This window comes from Cydia splendana, chromosome 2 (assembly GCF_910591565.1).
Source record: "Cydia splendana chromosome 2, ilCydSple1.2, whole genome shotgun sequence".
NCBI lineage: Eukaryota > Metazoa > Arthropoda > Insecta > Lepidoptera > Tortricidae > Cydia > Cydia splendana.
The window spans coordinates 13,580,927-13,601,824 of NC_085961.1; the positions used below are offsets into that span (position 1 = coordinate 13,580,927).

Below are 20,898 nucleotides of genomic sequence, written 5' to 3' on the forward strand. Positions count from 1 at the left end.
TAACTTTAAGTATGTACTTTTGTCTTAACGCATCACCTAATAAATAACCTAAAATACATTCAGAGTGAGTACAGATCAAAAGCGCCATATTTACATAGTGCAGGGGAGGGCGGGGTAATCCGGCTAAGTAATTCTCTCTCAGTAAGTAATTCGTTGATAAATGAAATTAAATCGCACAAACAAGTGCTGCAGTTCGCCCGCGGCTCCCCTTTCACTTACGCTCTCAGCTTGAATGGGGATGTTTTCCGAATGTTATCGATAATATGAATATCGTAATTTATAACAACAACCGCCTGTTTCTAAACGACAAGTAGAGGTACTAAACTCTCAACGTATTTACGAATTAAACGTAATAAAACGTTATTAATAAAACGGGACACAATATAGCACAAACTGGGAGTTTGAAAACAAAACAAATACATTTTTAGGGTTCCGTACCCAAAAGGTAAAACGGGACCCTATTACTAAGACTTTGCTGTCCGTCCGTCCGTCCGTCCGTCTGTCTGTCACCAGGCTGTATCTCACGAACCGTGATAGCTAGACAGTTTTCACAGATGATGTATTTCTGTTGCCGCTATAACAACAAATACTAAAAACAGAATAAAATAAAGATTTAAATGGGGCTCCCATACAACAAACGTGATTTTTGACCAAAGTTAAGCAACGTCGGGCGTGGTCAGTACTTGGATGGGTGACCGTTTTTTTTTGCATTTTTTTCCGTTTTTTTTTTCATTATGGTACGGAACCCTTCGTGCGCGAGTCCGACTCGCACTTGCCCGGTTTTTTTATTACCTGCACATTATTACCTAATTTACAGAAACGAAATTTTATCAACGATTAATTAATTTAATCATGCAATGTCAAGTGTTTTTGAGTTTCGAGCGATACTAAAAGAAAAAAAAAGTATCGATACATCCCACACTATAAAGTTAGCAAAAAAGAGCATCGCAACGCGACATGTGCGCCGCAATCTGTCGATGCACTCAGCATCCCTCTCCCTTTCACTCGGGTAAGTCAACGTAAGTCCATCTCTATCCAACCCCTCTAAAGTACCCTATTCACGGTTGTCGCGAAAGCTTAGACGTACGATTATCACGATGTTTAGGATTGTTTTCGATTGTCCGATTCGATTATTGGATAAAAAATAAAATTATCGTATTATTTGCTTGGTGTGGCTCGGATTACGAGTATGCATTAGGTGGTTGAACAGTTTGTGTTAAAGAACAGATAGTAAGTATTAATCAAGAGCTAAAAATCGATGAAAAGACAAGTTAAATAACTACCGATATGGTTACTTACTACGTTTGAATGAATCATCTCACATTCATTAAGAATTCAAGATCCGTGAGCAATAACCGATCGTTGATTTCTGTACCTGTAATACCATGAGTTACAGACAGTGTCAAAACTGACATATACGCTAACGTCTACGTAATTTACTTTCTATATACATCTCACTCGCACTAGTTAATATGCGAGTACGAACGAGTTGCATAGCAGCTGGTGGTAGCCATACTTGATGAAGACCGCGATTGCCGTGAACGTAAACAGTGACATGCATGTTCAATAAAATGATAGAAAAACGAAATTTGTCAAAGTTCACATCACGTAAAATAAATTGGGATGGTTGTACCATAACAATCAAGATTTTATTTTTTCGAACAATTTCGGTTGCATTGGTGTAGATAAAATGTTATATTATAGGAGCTATACATAAATATAACATCATAATCGGCCTACAGCCAATGGGCAGTGTGGTGGCATAACAGCACAACGGGTGGCGCGGCGGGGCATCCAGTTGAGATTGGGAGTATACTATATAGATATTATCTGAGTCAATCAACATTTTCTTGAACCTCGATGCCGTGGACGCTGCACGCTGTTAGCTTTTACGGGACTTAATAACAGTATAAATTAGATCCCAAACCCATTCAGACCGAAGAGAAAAGTTACGAGTAGTACGAAGACTGACGAGACTGATCAGCGAAAGCGAGAGAGTCAAAATATGTAATCCTCCGGTAAGTGGCTGACCACCAAAATGTAAATCTTTCGATTTTGGGTCTGCAATCAGCGACTTTAAAAGAAGTGGCTTTAAAATGCCGACGACTAACGCGGTACTTAGTTTGATGTCTAGTTTGCACTGAAGAATACACAATGCCACCTCTCTTTTGTGTGCAGTTTCTACTACTAATGGAAATAAAGCAGTGGGCAGTGTGTGGGCACAACAGCGCGCCGGGGAGCCCCGCGGGGCGCCTCTGTGGTGGCTTTACGAGAATGATTTAGGTACACGATGATTGTAATCTGCCGTTGAAGGCGGGATTTTAGCCATAACAATTCAATCCTCTGAGGCCCGATTTGGTTAATTTGTAAGAACGCAATCTAAAGATTAAGCGTCTATATCATATGGATGTATGTATTTGTAAAATATCTTCAGTGTTTGTTCGTATTGATATTTAGTCTCTTTGTTATGCCTTAAATATTAAATTTATTAATTTCAAATAACTCTCAACTAATGAGTCGAAAAGCAGACTTTTCGTATGTTTCGCAATTCAATATTTATTTAACATGTAATTTGATTTAACATGTAAGTAATGTTATAGTTTATAAAACTGTCGTAGGGTGGTAGTATCTAGCACCTCCCGATATGACAAGTAGGATACAAACGTTAGGTAATTCGGCTTACTTTGAAACCAGTAACAATAGGATGATGTGCTCTATCCTAATCCTTAATAACGCTCCTTCAGCTGTCGGGTAAAATTTGGCAAACTACTGGTGGAAACACAGTTCAATGAAGTTATTGTTCATTAGCTGCCTTCACCATACAACAATCAAAGATGTCTTCAAGACATATCCTCACAAATATTTCACCAAATTCCCTAATATAAAGGCGACATCCGTAGCTACAATTACACGGATTGCAGGAGGGGTCCCGGCGCTAAGTGCTGTGAGACCGTCCAGGTGGCATTCACGCGGCCCTGGGTTTGATTCCCGGACCCTTGACAAATGCTTTTAAGTGGGTGCCGGAATTACACACAAGCATGAGCATTACTGTGCCATTTTTCGTACAAATGCTGAAATAGGTAGTATATAAAGTTGACCAACACTAAACGCAAAATGTTTCATAACGAGATCATACAGGTAACCTGTATGCAAAGTGCAAAATCTAAAAGCTAAAAATACACACAAGACTCTACGTAGAATGCAGGTACTACATCTAAATAAATTCGACAAGTAGAAGTATGCGAAAACTGTTCATTAAAACATGATCTACGACTCAAATACACAAAATAAAGTATGTAGTAGACCTCTATGTCCCAAAATAAAATTGCTCCAAAGTTAACCGGAAGAGATCCCTGAAAGGGATAACTTCGCCTTTGTACAAATGATGTCTGTTTTATCCTGTTTTATGTTTCTTTATGTACAATAAAGTGTTTTGCTACTACATAGTACATACTACTAAAATTAACATATGTATTACGTACATTACAAACAAAGATTCTCGCACTCAAAAAAATTCGATAAACAGTTCAATCAACAGGTTCTCAAGGTCAGTAAAGCATCCAAGAGAACTGTGTAAAACAATGTAAAAGTACATATTTAAACTAGTTATTAAAGCTAGCCTGTTTACATATTATCAGTAAATCTGTCATCTCGTCTTAAACCCAGAGTAAGTGCCGTGCGAGAACCCAGGTGCGGTTCGGTCCCGGCCGTGGGAGACCCAGCACTTGTACCCAATTGGGGGTGAAATTATTACCATCTGATTTGGAGCTTATGAGTGAATGGGTATCGTAGAATTTAATAACAAATGATCCTTCGCGTAAGTGAATATACATCAGAATTCTGCGATGCAATTTCAATGTCACAACGTCTAGCATTAATATACAACAACTGTGATACCCAATTTATTTCTCCATTGTTTCTCAATCAGGCCTATTATTGCTCTATCCTAGACAAGACTGCACAAAAAGCGTTGCTCTACCCTTCCAATACCCATGACAGGGCCATGACGACACGTCAAGGGTCGGTAATCGAACCCTGTCCCCGGAGTATACACAGAAACCACATTTGCGGCACGCGACCATAACGGTAATTTTGCGCAGTGGAATTAAATAATTATGACATATAACTGACGTTGGGTCCACCCTTCTAATGGTCTTTTTTTATTTGGAGGTAGAATTTTAATTTTTACTTATATTTTATCTTTTTTAAGTCGTAAGCCAGAAGTTAGCCGTAGCACAAATCGTAGAAAAACTGTATTAATACATATGAACAGCGGTGTCAATTGTCCTGGATTGAACTAAGTGTGACCTGGCTTAGGGTGCCATAGGGCCAAGTCTGTTGCGGGGTGTGTTAACCACAAACCACACATACTTGGAGGTATAACACTTTAAAAATAAAATTTAAATGAAGAACCCGAGACTTGTAAACATGCTATCACTCCGTTAGAGGTGATATTATAACTAGAACTTAGCACTAAAACGAATGGAATGGATAGACGTGACGCGCATCTCGAGAACATAGGCAATTAAATTCAAAACCCAAATAAAATTACAGAAAACCAACAATTTACTTTGGCTCAATTATCAGACGCGTGTCTTTATTATTGCCAAAATTAACACTACCAGCGAATCTAACGAAAAACCAATGGCTATTAGAAAACTACTCTTAACACGTTGACATAAAATCCCCATACTATTTTAAAGACCGCACAACCATACGAAAGATTAGAAGTCATAGAAAACTCGACTTTATCTTTCATACCTAGGACTCAAATCCTGATAAAATGTGTATCGAGACATTGTACGAATCGCAAACTTGGCACACAGTGATATCGAATATGCAGCTCTATCCCACACATTTACAACTCAAATTCATAGTAGGTAAGATTAGTCACTTTTTACAGAAGAATATGGCCAAAGTTAGGCCACGTGTTATTGTCATCGCTAGGGATTTCTATCGAGTCCAAGAGGAACTAGCTGCGTTATGGAGAAGTCGACTTAACACCATTGAGGAAAAGACTCAAATTCGAACGGACAATAAAACTGATATATTTCTCGCTTGGGATTTTGACCGGGATCGAAGTCCCTACCCGAGAGGATTGCCGTCACGGCACGCGACTCGACGCGTGACAGTTTTGATGGCTAAATTGTGACGGTTTTTTTAATGTAATAAATTTAAATTGGTGTTGAAACAGATATGGTTTGGGTGTTAGATAATTAGAAAGGAGTGAATGAGAAAATTGAGAATTCTGTTCTGGGCATCTGTTTTTGACACTAATTTTCTAGTTTCTTAAGATTAAATAATAGTTAATTCTGCCGGTGCTCCTAGAATTTAAAATATTTACTTTGTGCTAATAATAGGAATTGACAACATTTCATTTATTTCATATACGAGTATTCATTTAATAAACCAATCAAACATGCTATGCTTTTGCGATTGAAGTATCACATTTATCACATTTAATCCAGTGAAATTGTAGAATTTTGTAACGTGGCCCTTCTGCGTCAAATCCGGTAGTTCTGATTTTTTGCAGACTTATTTATGATGTTGGCCCAATTAATAATCCAAGTTTGTGACCTTGAGCGCCGAACGCAACTTTGTCAAAAATCGATAAACCTGCGAAAATTTAGGATTTTATTTAGTTTTGGGCGATTCTAACCCTAAAGGACTAGTTTTTGATAGTACCTTCCTTAGACGTTTTTAAAGAAAACTAAATTTGCTACAATACGAGATTAGACCTGTCTCTGTAGATTGAATAGTTTCCGAGATAAAGGCTTTCAAAATTTAGATATTTTTAAAATTGAGCTCGTAAGCTAAGTGAGTGCAGTGAGTATGCACTTTTGACTCAGGCGATGCCGCTTGGCACGATTGTTCCTAAGGTCAAACAAAGCTGATTTGGCCCAGTAGCTACGAGATCGTACCGTGCATACCCCCCAAAAAGGAAGGGGAAAGGTCGGATTCCCAGGTCCAATCTTTGCAATATTTCTTCCTACTCTTAGGAGCTAGGGCACGTTATATATCATTTTCATATAATTTAGGGACGAAAACATTATATACATACTTTTAAAACGCCAAGTTAAGTGTTTATTTAAAGATTTTTAACTTTTGACTTTGGCCATAATTACATTTCTATGGAAATCGTCACTCAATCCGCTTCATATTTTTACAACAAAATGTATGAATACCTGCTTTGAAGTGATACTTTATAGAATAAGGAAGCCCTAAATTATATGAAAATCATATATAACTTGCCCTAGTTGTTAAGAGCAGGAAGAAATATAGCTTAGATTGGACCTAGGGATCCGACCCTTTCCCCTCCCTTTTTGGGGGGTTAGCTAGTTTGTTAGTGCGCGACACCTTGCACTTTGTGACTATGCGCTGAAACTTGGCACAGTTGATTCTTAGCTGGTCATGAGCAGATACAGATCGGGAGACCTCGAGAGCCACGTCTCATTTAGTGGGGGGAAGGGGTGAAGTTCGACGCCGCCGCGCTTCACTTGGAGCAACATTTCTCTAAAACTGTACCTATTAGGGCATGTGATATATCATTTTCGGATAAATTAAGGATGAGGAATTTTTTTTTGGAACCAAAACAATGCACTTTCTAACAAAAAAACAACATAAAGTAGAAAAGACAAAAAAACGTATCTTGGATTTTTTCATAATTACCAATTTTTTTTTAATGTGTAGTAGGAATCTGAAAACAAAAAATATAGTTGTAAAGCTACACTTATTACGTTTAAGAAAATATATAGTTTATTATACAAAACTGTTGTTACATGGGAGATAAAAAATAATATTAAGCGTGGGCCAGAGTGATCTCAATACAAAATATTAATAATGTGGGAAAGTTACTTATAATTTGTTCTACAATCGTTTATTTTTTTTGTTTTTCGTAAATAACTCGTAAACGGTAGCCCACAGCAAAAAAATATCTGTTACGTAAATAATCTGTTTCAGATTTCTTATAAAATAAGTGCTACTTTTTTTCGCTAAGATCAATATTAAAAAATCGGGCAAGTGCGAGTCGGACTCGCGCACGAAGGGTTCCGTACCATATAAAAAAAAAAAAAAAAAAACAAAAAAAGCAAAAAAAAAAACGGTCACCCATCCAAGTACTGACCACTCCCGACGTTGCTTAACTTTGGTCAAAAATCACGTTTGTTGTATGGGAGCCCCATTTAAATCTTTATTTTATTCTGTTTTTAGTATTTGTTGTTATAGCGGCAACAGAAATACATCATCTGTGAAAATTTCAACTGTCTAGCTATCACGGTTCGTGAGATACAGCCTGGTGACAGACGGACGGACGGACGGACGGACGGACGGACAGCGAAGTCTTAGTAATAGGGTCCCGTTTTACCCTTTGGGTACGGAACCCTAAAAAAATATTGAAGGGAGAAAATAAATACTAAGGTCCCCTTTTTTAGTCATTCGTAAATAACTCGTAAAGGATGGCCAATAGCAAAAAATATTTTAACACATGAATAATTAGCATAAAATTTCCTACAAAAAAGGTTATTCAAACTTTTTCGCTAGGATCAATATTTAAAAAGGGGACCTTAGAATTTATTTTCTCTCTTTAATATCGTTTTTAATATTGATCCTAGCGAAAAAGTTTGAATGACCTTTTTTGTAGGAAATTTTATGTAAATTATTCATGTACTTACTAAAAAATTGTTTGCTATTAGCCATCGTTTACGAGTTATTTACGAATGATTAAAAAAGGGGACCTAAGTATTTATTTTCTCCCTTCAATATTTTTTTTAATATTGATGGTAGCGAAAAACAGTAGTACTTATTTTATAAGAAATCTGAAACAGATTATTTACGTAAAAGATAATTTTTTGCTGTGGGCTACCGTTTACGAGTTATTTACGAAAAACAAGAAAAATAAACGATTGTAGAACAAATTTTATGTAACTTTCCCACATTCATAATATTTTGTATTGAGATCACTCTGACCCACGCTTAATATTATTTTTTATCTCCCATTCATCAACAGTTTTGTATATTAAACTATATATTTTCTTAAACGTAATAAGTGTAGCTTTACGACTGTATTTTTTGTTTTCAGATTCCTGCTACACTTTTAAAAAAAATTGGTAATTATGAAAAAATCAAAAATACGTTTTTTAGTCTTTTCTACTTTATGCTTTTTTTTTTTGTTAGAAAGTGCATTGTTTTTGTTCCAAAACTAGATTCCTCATCCTTAATTTATCCGAAAATGATATATTACATGCCCTAATAGGTATAGTTTTAGAGAAATGTTGCTCCAAGTGAAGCGCGGCAGCGTCGAACTTTCCCCCCCCCCCCCCCCCTCACTAAATGAGAGGTGGCTCTCGACGGCTCCCGGTCTGTATCTGCTCAAGACCAGCTAACAATCAACTGTGCCAGGTTTCAGCGCATAGTATCAAAGTGCAAGGTCCCCATACAACGGTGTGCAGTAACAAACCAGCTAGGTAGGCACGGTACGATATCGTGGCTACCGCGTCAAATCAGCTTTGTTTGACCTTAGGAATAATCGTGATAACCGGCATCGCCTGAGTCAAAAGTGCATACTCACTGCACTCACTTAGCTTACGAGCTCAATTTCAAAAATATCTAAATTTTGAAAGCCTTTATCTCGGAAACTATTCAATCTACAGAGACAGTTCTAAACTCGTATTGTAGCAAATTTACTCTTCTTTAAAAACGTCTAAGGAAGGTACTATCAAAAACTAGTCCTTTAGGCTTAGAATCGCCCAAAACTAAACAAAAAACGAAATTTTCGCAGGTTTTTCGATTTTTAACAAAGTTGCGTTCGGCGCTCGAGGTCACCAACTTGGATTATTCATTGGACTAACATCATAAATAAGTCTGCAAAAAATCAGAACTACCGGATTTGACGCAAACGCTAAATGTATAATTTTACTGTATTAATTCACATTTGACCAAATACGATGAATGCGAATTAATGAATGAAGAATGAATAAAGAAAATCAAATTCAGAGTTTAAACCTGTACTTCCTAAAGAAAAATAAAATACTCTAGGTACATCTATCACTCTTGTAATCTATACTACAGTAACAGAAGTTAGTAATGTTCTAAAATGTAATTTAACAAATATATGTAATGGATTCTTTGATAGAGTTATCAGCATCGGCACATAAAATCTGCGGCGTGTAATAAGTACTTTGCAATATTATAATAACACATGCCATAAATATATGATCAATCAGAATAAAGCTCGCAAATATGACGTCATAATCAAGGGGAGCGTCGGGCCAAATGGACCGTCGTCTATTAACGATGCACTTTTTATTACGTCTCTCCACTAGAGTGTGTTTTGATTCAATTTCACAGCCACTACCCGCATATGGCGCTGTAAGAGCACAAACTTTTTTAAGTTGTCTGAGTGCCGGTCGCAGAATAAGATTAATAAATACAATCCGACAATATTACACTAATCATAATCAATCCAGTCACACATGTCACTTAGTAAACTCTGTAATAAGGCTTGCTTTAGGTAGGCACTATTTTACATCCTAGACATCCCTAAGTGATGGAAAACATCCAAGACTCGGACACAAAATATTCGAACTAGTCACATAATGTTCAATGATCAATGTAAAAATATCAGCATCAAGTGTACCTATTCAAACCCAAGCGGTTTTCTTCGGTATTCTTTAAATTTAGGAATGACGAAAACTTTGTGCGTTAATTTTTAGGCATGAGAACCACGAGATATCAGGGTAAGCTAATCGTTTATGTATTTTAACGTTTTACATGCCGTACTGCATATAAGTACATAGTAACATTCATGTTACTAACACATACATACATAGTAACGGTCATGTTTCGCCTACAGACCTAAAATCAGCATGAACTGATTTCCTCGTTTCACCGTCAACAAACTTAACTTGGTGACGTATGAATTACATTAAGGCGAATTGAGCAAGTAATCAGCCGTAAGGCATTGTATTGTTATGTGATAAAATTATGCTCGTCGCATATGTTCGGTTAGGGAAGTGATAAATGTGCTATTGAAACATTAGAAGTAGAGAAGTAGAGTAAGTAATAAAACTATAGTCAACTTGTAAAAATGATGGGGAGAGGCGGCTATGTTGTACCGCCAATTAAACTTTACAACCTATAGTTCGTTTTTTTAGCATTAGAAAGAACTTGAAAGAAGGTAAGCGATCTTGACACGTCTTTTAATTGAAAAACGCTTTTTATAAATCAGTAACTATTACTTATGAAAGCAGAAGAATATAAATGTTCGTATTAGATTCATAATTGTTACATATTTGCCGTAACTTATTTTTAAAATGCGTTTTTCAATTAAAAGACACATCAAGATTGTTTACCTTATTTCTAATGCTAAAAAAAACGAACTATAGTCTTTATTTACACATGACTCACATGATGCACAAAATAATACTACAATGGTATTACCCTCTATAATCGGAGGGCCTACCGCAAATATCTAAAAATCGCAAACAAGGCATATGGGTAAAAATGAATGAAAAAAATATGATTTTCCGAAAATACGGTTTATAACAACAATATTTTGGGTTATAGACAAAATTCAAAATACGCAATTTTTTTACTACAATTATAAACAAGGTTATTCCGTGGGTTTTATTTTCATATTAATCATTACAAAATGTGGCTACTCTTTTAATTCGTTCCATGGCTTACTGTTGATGGTACGATTTAAGTCCAACAGTCAACTCTTAGAAAAGAGAAGGACCCGGGTATGTCCTTAAACTACGACCAAGACCACCGGAGGATGGGCAGCAGCGTCCCCTGAGTGCGGTGGAGATACTGCGATCGCCAACCCGCATGCCAAGCGTGGCGATTACGACATTCACCCCCCATGGAAAAGTCACATAAACCACGGCCCCGAGGTTCCGGCGACCCCCGGTGCCCTGGTTATGGTAGCGGCCAGGGTATTAGCGGGGTCAGGGGTGCTAAGAATCTCCGGCAAAGGTCCGGCTACCACCACCGACGACTCCTGGCCCTGGCAACATATAATACGCGTACACTGCGGACCGACGAAAAGATAGTGGAACTGGAGGAAGGATTGAGCAAGTTGCGCTGGGATATCATAGGGTTATCTGAAGTCCGAAGAGAGGGGGAGGACACGATAACGCTGAAGTCCGGCAACTTGCTTTATTTCCGGGAGGGCGACCAGCAGTCCCAGGGAGGTGTCGGGTTCATCGTCCACAAGTCCCTCGTGAACAACGTAGTGAAGATCGAGAGTGTATCGGCTAGGGTGGCGTACCTTATACTCAGAGTATCCAAGAGGTACTCGTTGAAGGTCATACAGGTGTATGCGCCGACTTCGACACGCTCCGACGACGAGGTGGAGGCTATGTATGAGGATATTTCGAAAGCCATGCATAGCTTCAAAACCTACTTCATCGTTGTCATGGGGGACTTCAACGCGAAACTGGGTAAGAGAGATGGTGAAGAGCTGAGAGTGGGGCAATTTGGAGTTGGAATTCGGAACCACCGGGGCCACCCACTGGCTGGCATGATGAACTCCTTCTTCAAGAAACGCGAACACAGAAAGTGGACCTGGATGAGTACCGACGGTGCAACTAAAAACGAGATTGACTTCATCATGTCGACAAAGAAGCATATATTCAATGATGTCTCTGTGATCAATATGGTCAAAACCGGGAGCGATCACCGTCTGGTGAGAGTCACATTGAATATATCTGTTAAGTTAGAGCGCTCTCGACTGATGAAGTCTACGCTCCGCCCAGCAGCAGTCCAAATTCAAAACCCCGAGAGCTTCCAGCTGGAACTCCAAAACCGTTTTGATTGCCTAGGCGGCGATGTGGACGAATTCAACGACGGCTTTGTGGAAGCTGTCCATAGCACTGGGTCTAAGTTCTTTAAGGCCCAGCGGACAAACAGAACCAAAAGGCTTTCCGACTCTACTCGGGGACTCTTGGAGGAAAGGAGAAGAATGGTTCTACAATCTTCAGAAGATGCGACATTATATCGGCAGCTCAATAGACGGATCTCTAAGTCCCTTACCCGTGATCTGCGCCAATTCAATACAAGTCGTATTGAAGAGGCCATCGAGCGGAATAAGGGCTCTAAAGTTTTCGCACGAGATCTGTCTATTGGGCAAAGCCAGCTCGCCAAATTAAAAACTGAGGATGGTAGAATCGTTTCATCCAGACCCGAGCTCCTGGGTGAGATATAGAGCTTTTATGGACAGCGACTAAAAGTCCCGAAGTTGGTCTGGCGGAAGACCCTAGAGCTAGACTGACCCGACATTATACCGAAGACATCCCGGACATCAGCCTGTACGAGATTAGAATGGCTCTCAAACAGCTCAAAAACAACAAGGCACCCGGTGAAGACGGAATCACAGCCGCTATATCGAAGTGCTGAAGTGTTTGTACTAGAACGCCACTATGTCAATCCGACTCCAGGACCAGAACTCGAAACCTATTCCGTTGCAGCGGGGAGTCAGGCAAGGCGATGTTATTTCTCCTAAACTGTTTACCGCTGCATTGGAGGATGTTTTCAAGACTCTGGACTGGAGAAGGCTTGGCATCAACATAAACGGCGAGTACATCACTCACCTTCGGTTTGCGGACGATATAGTAATCTTGGCTGACACTACGGAGGATTTGAGTATGATGCTCGATGACCTCAGTAAAGCTTCCGAGCGAGTTGGTCTGAGGATGAACATGGACAAGACGAAGATCATCTCAAATGCCCGTGTAGAACCAACTCCTGTTACAATCGGAGACTTTACACATGAAGTTGTAGACGATTATATATACCTAGGACAGACTGTCCAGCTAGGTAGGTCCAACTTCGAGAAAGAGGTTAATCGGCGAATCCGACTCGGTTGGGCAGCGTTTGGGAAGCTACGGCTCATCTTTTTGTCCAATATTCCGCAGTGTCTCAAGACGAAAGTCTCCGACCAGTGTGTGTTGCCAGTGATGACATATGGAACTGAAACGTGGCCGCTTACTGTGTGCCTCATAAGAAGGCTCAAAGTCACCCAAAGGGCAATGGAAAGGGCTATGCTTGGAGTCTCTCTGCGTGATCGCATCAGAAATGAGGCCATCCGCAGCAGAACCAAAGTAACCGATGTAGCTCTCCGAATCGCTAAACTTAAGTGGTAGTGGGCGGGGCACATTGCCCGTAGAACCGATGGCCGTTAGGGCGGAAAGGTTCTCGAGTGGCGACCACGTACCGGAAGGCGCAGCGTGGGAAGACCCCCCACAAGGTGGACTGACGATCTGGTTAAGGTCGCAGGAGTCCGCTGGATGCGGGTGGCGCAAGACCGGTCATTGTGGCACTCTTTGGGGGAGGCCTATGTCCAGCAGTGGACGTCCTTTGGCTGATATGATGATGATGATGAGTCAACTCTTCGGCTTAATCGTACCTACTGTTGACTGTCGCTAAAAAAAAATTGGCTAATTTAATTTAATCCCAGAATGCTCTTCTCCATATTTAATATAGCCCAGACGCCCCAGATACTGAACTTGTATACATATACACATTTTGTATCTAGATTAATAAACAAAATCGTCAATAGACATAAAACTGGTACGATATAACTGACTCTCCCATATATTATGACTTTTCATATCGGAAGTAATGTTTCGAGTTTCCAAATTGAACTTACGTTTTTTTTATAATAATAATACACATGTATTGAATGAGCTATATATGTATTACAGTTTTTATTCGATTTATAAAAATACAATTTGTACTTTATTGTATAGCTTGTATTTTTTTTAAACTTGCCTAACCCCTCTTGATAAAAGAACTAAATTACATTTTAATACACTAACCTAAATAACACGTCACAGACAATGATATATTCAAAACAAACACTGTACATCTCGTAACACAACACCCACATTTATCACATGTGCCATCCCTATACAGTTAGCAGGGCTACTGCTAGGGGCGAGCCAGAGCGATAAACGTCACCTGCCATTAAATCGAGCGCGCATCATTGACAAAACACAAATTGAATGCGAGGGCACCCCTACGCGTAGGGGTGACCCTTTTAAGCGTATTGAATAAAATAAATATTATTTAAGGAATAGTTAAGACTTGATATTAATTCTGACGCATGCTTTTGTTTATTGCGTGACGACAAAACAACGTGTTACGTGTTTTACAATTTGATATGATAATTTACCACGAAAAAAGTTTAAGAGTATCGTGACGATTATCTTATAATAAGATTAAAAGGCGACATTGGTGGTTAAACTTATGTATGAGTTGTATAACGCCCGACACACATGACTTCCTACTAAAAGCTATATAAAGTAGAAATAATAACAAAAACCTCGTATTGACAGCGCTTGTCCAGTAACGAGACTCCATTTGATCAGTATTATTCATATTGTTGACTTGTAAAATTGTAGCTTTATGTTCGTAAAATGGAGTCAGATGAAACACGTGACCGGCAATATATACAGAGACCAGAATTCCCACGTAGGTATATCACACTCACGAAATGTTGTTGTTAGAAATTATGATTAAGAGTAAAAATAAAAAGCAGCAGTCGACAGAGGATCACACAAATGTCCAGATGCGTGGCAAACGTCGGCGCTAATAAAAAACAAATATTGACTCCGAATATCAAATAATCATCGAACCCCCGCCATTTTAATGAATTAAAAATGTCCTCGTGATATTACTGGCGGTAATGCGAGGACTCATTGTCAGCGACAACGGGACAAGCGTCTGTCTAAATGAATATAGAGTCAATGTGAAAAAGACCGGCATATTTTTTTGTAAGACCATCATCGTCATAGGGCAAGAACTCTTTCACAGTCTGAAAGGAAGAGCTTCGCTCCTTCTGCTCTACCGAGTTTCTGTGCGGAGCGTTTGTACAAACTCGAGAGATAAAACCGACAAAAAAGCTTGTTCAGAATCGATTTTACCTTATAGTCGGTCAACTCCACATTGAAGTAAAAAATTGAGTATTTTACATCCTCCTGACCTAATAAACTTACGAGATTTTTTCTATTATATTATAATATTCTCTGGTCTCCATTTGATTTCACCTAGTTCATGCCAATCGATTATATTACGCCTTATTCGACGCTTCCGCTGCTGCTCATCGGTCCGCTGCCAATGGAACCCGAAACAGGGGCGTATTAAAGCCCGGGTCCTTTTCATTTTAGAATTACATCGACTTTTTAATTTCGCAATCGGTGGGCGGAGCCGGACGGCGACATGCTGTCTAATTACTGAGTGAATGTCGTAGGCAAATGGGAGGTCAATTTATTTGAGGTCCAATAAATTAATTTAAGCCTGCTATAATACAAATGTTTTAGTTATTTTGTTTCAATAATCTGATTTAACCGTAATTATTGTGAGATTATGATATGTTCTTGAACCGTAATGATATCTTCTTTTGGGAAACTCTAATTTGTCATCAAATGCCTTGAGATTTTTTCTAATTTTTACGCCTAATATTTCTTATATGTATGTAATGTGTCTGCCTTGCTACTGTGTTTTTTTACGAATAAACTTTACAAATAAACGTATAAACTTTTCAGAATCTCGTTTAGAAACATCTAAACGGAATTCATTCGATTAGGCTAGCAAAATTTTATAAATTATCGATAAAAGACTGGTACTCTAGAGTTGTATGGCGAAAGTAGGGGGACCGCACCAGACCGTCAGTTAACTCAGTTATTGAGGGAACTCTCATGTTCTCAAATACCTAAACTGCAACCGTAGCATATTTTAGAGTGCATAATAGCATTATCGAGTGCCCTAGAACTGGAATCGAAGCTAGGATATAATTTGATTTGGAGTGGGGCTTCAATGCGGTTCTGCGGCTCTCAAGCCAAAGTGGCTCGTAATATTCCCGGGCCCCGGAAGCTATACTAGATGTGCATATTTTTACATTTTCTCATTTTCCGAAGTTATTTAGATGTACCTATCCTAAAATTCTTGACGAAATGTCTGAGAGTGTCTACGTCGAAATCCTTAAGCCCCACTTAATGTCGTACTTCCATAAAATACTCAAGTTTCAAAGTATGTATAATTTTGCTAAAATAGATAAAAGTATGTTACTCTCGGGCTCTTGGCATAGCGCGGCATCTCGGTAAACGTTATATATATATGGCTAAATCAATATTCAGTTAAGTACCTACATGTCGAACGCAAGACACCAATTTTCGAAAGAAAGGTAAATTGTAGGTATTTAATTATTTGTTATCTCTGGTTTCAGACAGCAAAATGCCACAAGCTCAATAGCAAGTCTTCGTGAAACAGACGTCAAAGATATGTTAACATTTGTGCACTTTATTCCATTGTGATAAGGCCAAAAATGTATAGATGTGACATCGACTGTACGGCACCATTCGTACTTTTAGGGTAAGAGCCCTACACGGGATCGCTAGTGTTTAATTCCGTTTGAAGAGGAGTTGATTGTGGAACGATGGTCCTCGAGGTGGAGTGTCTTTGATTGGTATTGGATGAGAGATCGCCGTAGGCATTTGATGGGTTTATCGAAAATCAAAAATCACAGGTTATAAGAACATAAGCATACGTAGCATCTCGTAGATGTTAATAAAAAAATAAAGCAAGGATGCCTGTTTCCCAGTGATGTTATTTTACAAAACGGCTCTCATCATACAGTATGTTTTTATCAATTCCATTTTCTTTTAAAATTTTGATTCGAATATTTCGTACTATGATAGATAAAGGATAATAAAGATTTAAAACAGCTCTATTGAAAATCAAAACCGATTAGAATTCGACTACTAAATGAAACGAATACAAGATGATTATTCTAACATTTTTACCTAAAATGTCCATACCTTAGGATAGGAGGGATTAGGATAGGATAGGAGGATACTCTTCATGATTTGATACTTAATCATGTTTTAATTTATGAATAATGAAGTAAAATGAAAGAAAAAACTAAAAGTAAAAACATTTTTCCTCAAGTTCATACAATCTTGATTCTGTAAATTGTAAGATGCCTCAAGAAAAACACCGGATTCGCGCTGCTATAAAAGTGCGGTGTCTAATCACTATTTTAGGCGAGTCCATTCAACGAAAGTGCATGCTTTCTACCCAATTGTTCTATCACAACACACTCGATGTCAGAACATGTGCGAGCGACACTCTATTGTGTCCATATGGGACGCGTTCAGCCCCTTTCTCTGTCAGAGATTAGGCACATAGAATGTCTCGAAATAGCAATTTTTAGGTAAAATATACTTCAATTTATAAGTATTAATATCTATGATTATTATTGGCAGATTTTTAAAGAAAAACTATAATTTTTAGCCTCTTCGTTTTATTTAATAAATTTACGTTAAGTATAAAAAGTTTATAAATAAAAGATGGCAATTATGTCAAAATAACGAGCGCACGAGAAGTAATTAATTAACTTAAGGTCGTAAACATAACTGTCACAAACAGAATTAGCTTCTAATTTGTCTTTATTGTTCGTTTTAGAAACACCCATAACTTTGACACAAACCAGAACTACGTCGCTAATGTACGGTATTTAAAAACCAAAGCTTATGCTAAACTAATATTCGCCGATAGGGAAGAACTTTTGTTTTTTTAGTCTGCATAATAAATGTTGCTTCCACTAAAATGTCACGTCTATTGCTATTAATCTATGACCGAGTGAATTGGGGCCATGTGACATCGATAGCGGGTAGATTACAAGTGATTATCGATTTAATCGCATAGCGTTAGTTTGATTAAAATAAACGAGAGATCGCAGACGAGAATTAAAGAGATTTATCACTATCTCGTCCGAAGGGTTGATTTAATAGAGCGTTACGGTCTAATACATTAATGATCTTCATGTGACAATCATGAGAATTTAATGTATTTATTACACGTATTATAAACCTTGGCGTGTTAAGTGTTACAAGCATCGAAGTTAGTATAGTAAAATTACCATGCACAACGCAAATAATACACCCGAAAAACACTCTGTAACTGAAAAGGAAGATTGCTGCCACACACAAAAACATGGCTGAAACGATCTAAATAAGCAATATTCTTCTAACAATCAAGTCAATTTTGATTAGTAGAGGGAAGTACTCTGATCACTCCGTTCGCGTAGCTACTTTTGCTAGAAACTGTAATAGAAAACACGGGTTTTTGAAGACATGAAAATACGGTCACGCACATGCGGCACATGCAAGTCAATTACGATATTGCTCGCTCTGGATATTGAAAATAACACAAAACAGCAGTGCCACTTTCAATAAACTTAACTTTGGGTGACAAAAACAAACCGAAAATCATTTTGCGTTTATAGTTTACCGAAAATAGTACATAATAATTCAGCCTATAGATGTGCAAAGATGCAAAGATGATAAAGGGTGCTAAGCTAATAGTTTTGAAGACTGTACGCCCCACTCCCACTGCGGGGCACAGGCCTCCTCTCACGCGCGAAGACAGTAAAGTTTATACATTTTTTTTTCCAATGCCTAACGTTAGGAACTGATTAGTAATTAGGTTATGTCTGTTTTACCTATATTAATTCTTTAAATTTACTGCTAAATCTATTAAGCCTAATAATGTACTGGCTCAGAGAAACTGTAGGGCACCCGAGGGGGAACCCCTGAGCTACTCCTTGCAGAATGCACTGCAGGGGCAGTTTTGTTTAGTATTTTTAATTAATCATGATGTGCTCGGTGTTGGTTTCCCATTGTTCTAGTGCCAACACCTGTTAGTGTTAGGGCCGTTAGGGGTGATTCTATGAACAATACAAATTATCGTGAAAAGCTGGTGCTTATTTGGTTGACTTTAAATGTCATGTTTTGACAACTTACTAAACGGATCAGTTAGTTGATTTGATAGATTGAATTAGACTGGCTCCTAAAAAATACATACATAGTAAACAATTAACACTTTTAGTTTATCTACACACACATATCATACCAAAAACCCTTTATGATGCGTTCAAAAATCGCAAATTACGGCTAGCATATAAACAAACTGTATAGTTGCAACAAAAGTTCAAAACCATCTGAACACAGCTTCATTAGAGTAAGAGTGTGTGTAGATCATTTAGAACACCTCACATATCACTACTTCTGATGTTAATCGTACAATGAGGCAGTTTTTTAAATGTTTTATTTGTTTATATTACGACTAAAAAAAACGAGTCTCGTAAAGGCACATTTTTTTCATGCGCCCACCACCCCAGACTCTTACGTACAATGTCCACAAGCCGCGCGCCCTCTAAGTGCGTCGCAAATTTCATTACGCTAACCGAATGACGCAAAGAACTCGTCATAATATTATTATACGCTTCTATTAGATTTTAGATGCTTTGGAGCGTTATTGAGATGACAGAAATATGTATTTACTTATTAGTAAACATACATATGGTAACTAATTTTTGCATGTTTAATATTTGACACGATTCGAACAAATGCGTATAAGGAGTCACAGCGGTGCGATACCGATCTGTCAATGTCAAAAGTGTCGTTTTTGTCTATGTCACTTTTGACACTGACAGATCGGTATCGTACCGCTGTGACTTCTTGTAAGCATTGCTCGAATCGGGGCGATTAAATATATTAACAAGGCCGAAAATGTCAACTGTTGGAAGGTTAGGTAGTTAGAATGAATGTCGTTTTATGTAAGTATAATAAGTAAATTATCAATAATTTCTATACAATAATAATGACAACACGTTTTAAGTGGGCCTCTAGTGCAGTGTAGGAAGGAAACGTCACATCCAACTGTGTCAATATTTACCCGACTGCGCAGGAGAGTTGGCGGAGGGAGTTGCTTTGTAGGTTGTAATGGAGATGTCAATGTGTGTAACTGTAACACAGCATCTTTGTATACTAGCGAAAAATTTAAGTGCGCTGTACATTCAGTAGCTTAGCGGGTGAGGTGCTCAAAATCAACTTGGCACGAATTTATTGTTCAAAGAACAAAGGCAAATAAAGATCATTTCGCATCGACGTCTAGTCAAAGGTTCCGCTTTGTCGCTTACTATAAGGATGAGATTTGCTTGAATCTTTATTCGAATAACCCGTCGAAACGTCCTTACAGCAAGCGACAAAATGTGACTTTTTGCTTGGAAACGACACATTTTGATCAGTTTGTGCGTTCCTTTTTTTCTGATGCTGATTGTACGTACATACGAATTAAATCGGAGCCTTTCTGTAGACTACTCCAGGGCTTTAACCTAGCAAACTCGCGCCAAATTGTATACGCAACAATGCGTGTTGTGTGTATTGATGATGATAATAGACGGATACGGATACGGTCTGTATGGATATGACGGTCAATTTTGTCTCCGTGACAGCGTGATAATGATAGTGTTCGTCTCTTTCAATCGCGTGGTGTTGGATAAAGCCATCAATAATACACCTGCGGATAAGCATAATGATCCCTAGGCACTGGCCCGTGGCTAGACGATCTACGAGACCTAGTCAGGGCCAGAGTCACCCAGAGAATACACCAGACCTGATACCATCTGATACCTTTCTTCTGCACCACTAACCTCTAAATCATGGAAGCCCTCGTCACGAAGTCCAGGACTACAGACAACCAGTCTAGTAGATGACACGTCAGCTCCATCCCCCGAGGATCTATGAGGTTCCTCCTACACCACTAACCTGACAAGCATGTGAGCCCTCGGCCAAGTGGCCGGTGGCGAGACTATCTGCGTCACGGAGTCCAGGGCCACCGACAACCAGTCTAGTAGGTGACACGTCAGCTCCATCCCCCGAGGATCTGTGAGGTTCTTCCTGCACCACTAACCTGACAAGCATGTGAGCCCTCGCCCAAGTGGCAGGTGGCGAGACTATCTGCGTCACGGAGTCCAGGGCCACCGACATCCAGTCTAGTAGGTGATACGCCAGCTCCATCCCCCGAGGATCTGTAAGGTTCCTCCTGCATCACTAA

At 38.7% G+C, this 20,898-nt stretch overlaps 2 protein-coding genes across 3 annotated transcripts in view; one reads left to right on the top strand and one right to left on the bottom strand.

Moving 5' to 3' along the window:
• The window catches only part of LOC134804513 (uncharacterized), a 42,012-nt gene extending 21,165 nt beyond the window's left edge, over window positions 1-20,847 (bottom strand). Inside the window, exon 1 of one of the 2 annotated variants that reach the window (XM_063777608.1) lies at window positions 20,755-20,847. In XM_063777608.1, coding sequence (XP_063633678.1) covers window positions 20,755-20,831 — 77 coding nt within the window. In that variant the 5' untranslated portion in view covers window positions 20,832-20,847. The other variant, XM_063777600.1, reaches the window with a different exon arrangement.
• Window positions 1-20,898, top strand: part of LOC134800998 (uncharacterized) — a 201,707-nt gene that overhangs the window by 10,962 nt on the left and 169,847 nt on the right. The window lies entirely within an intron of this gene.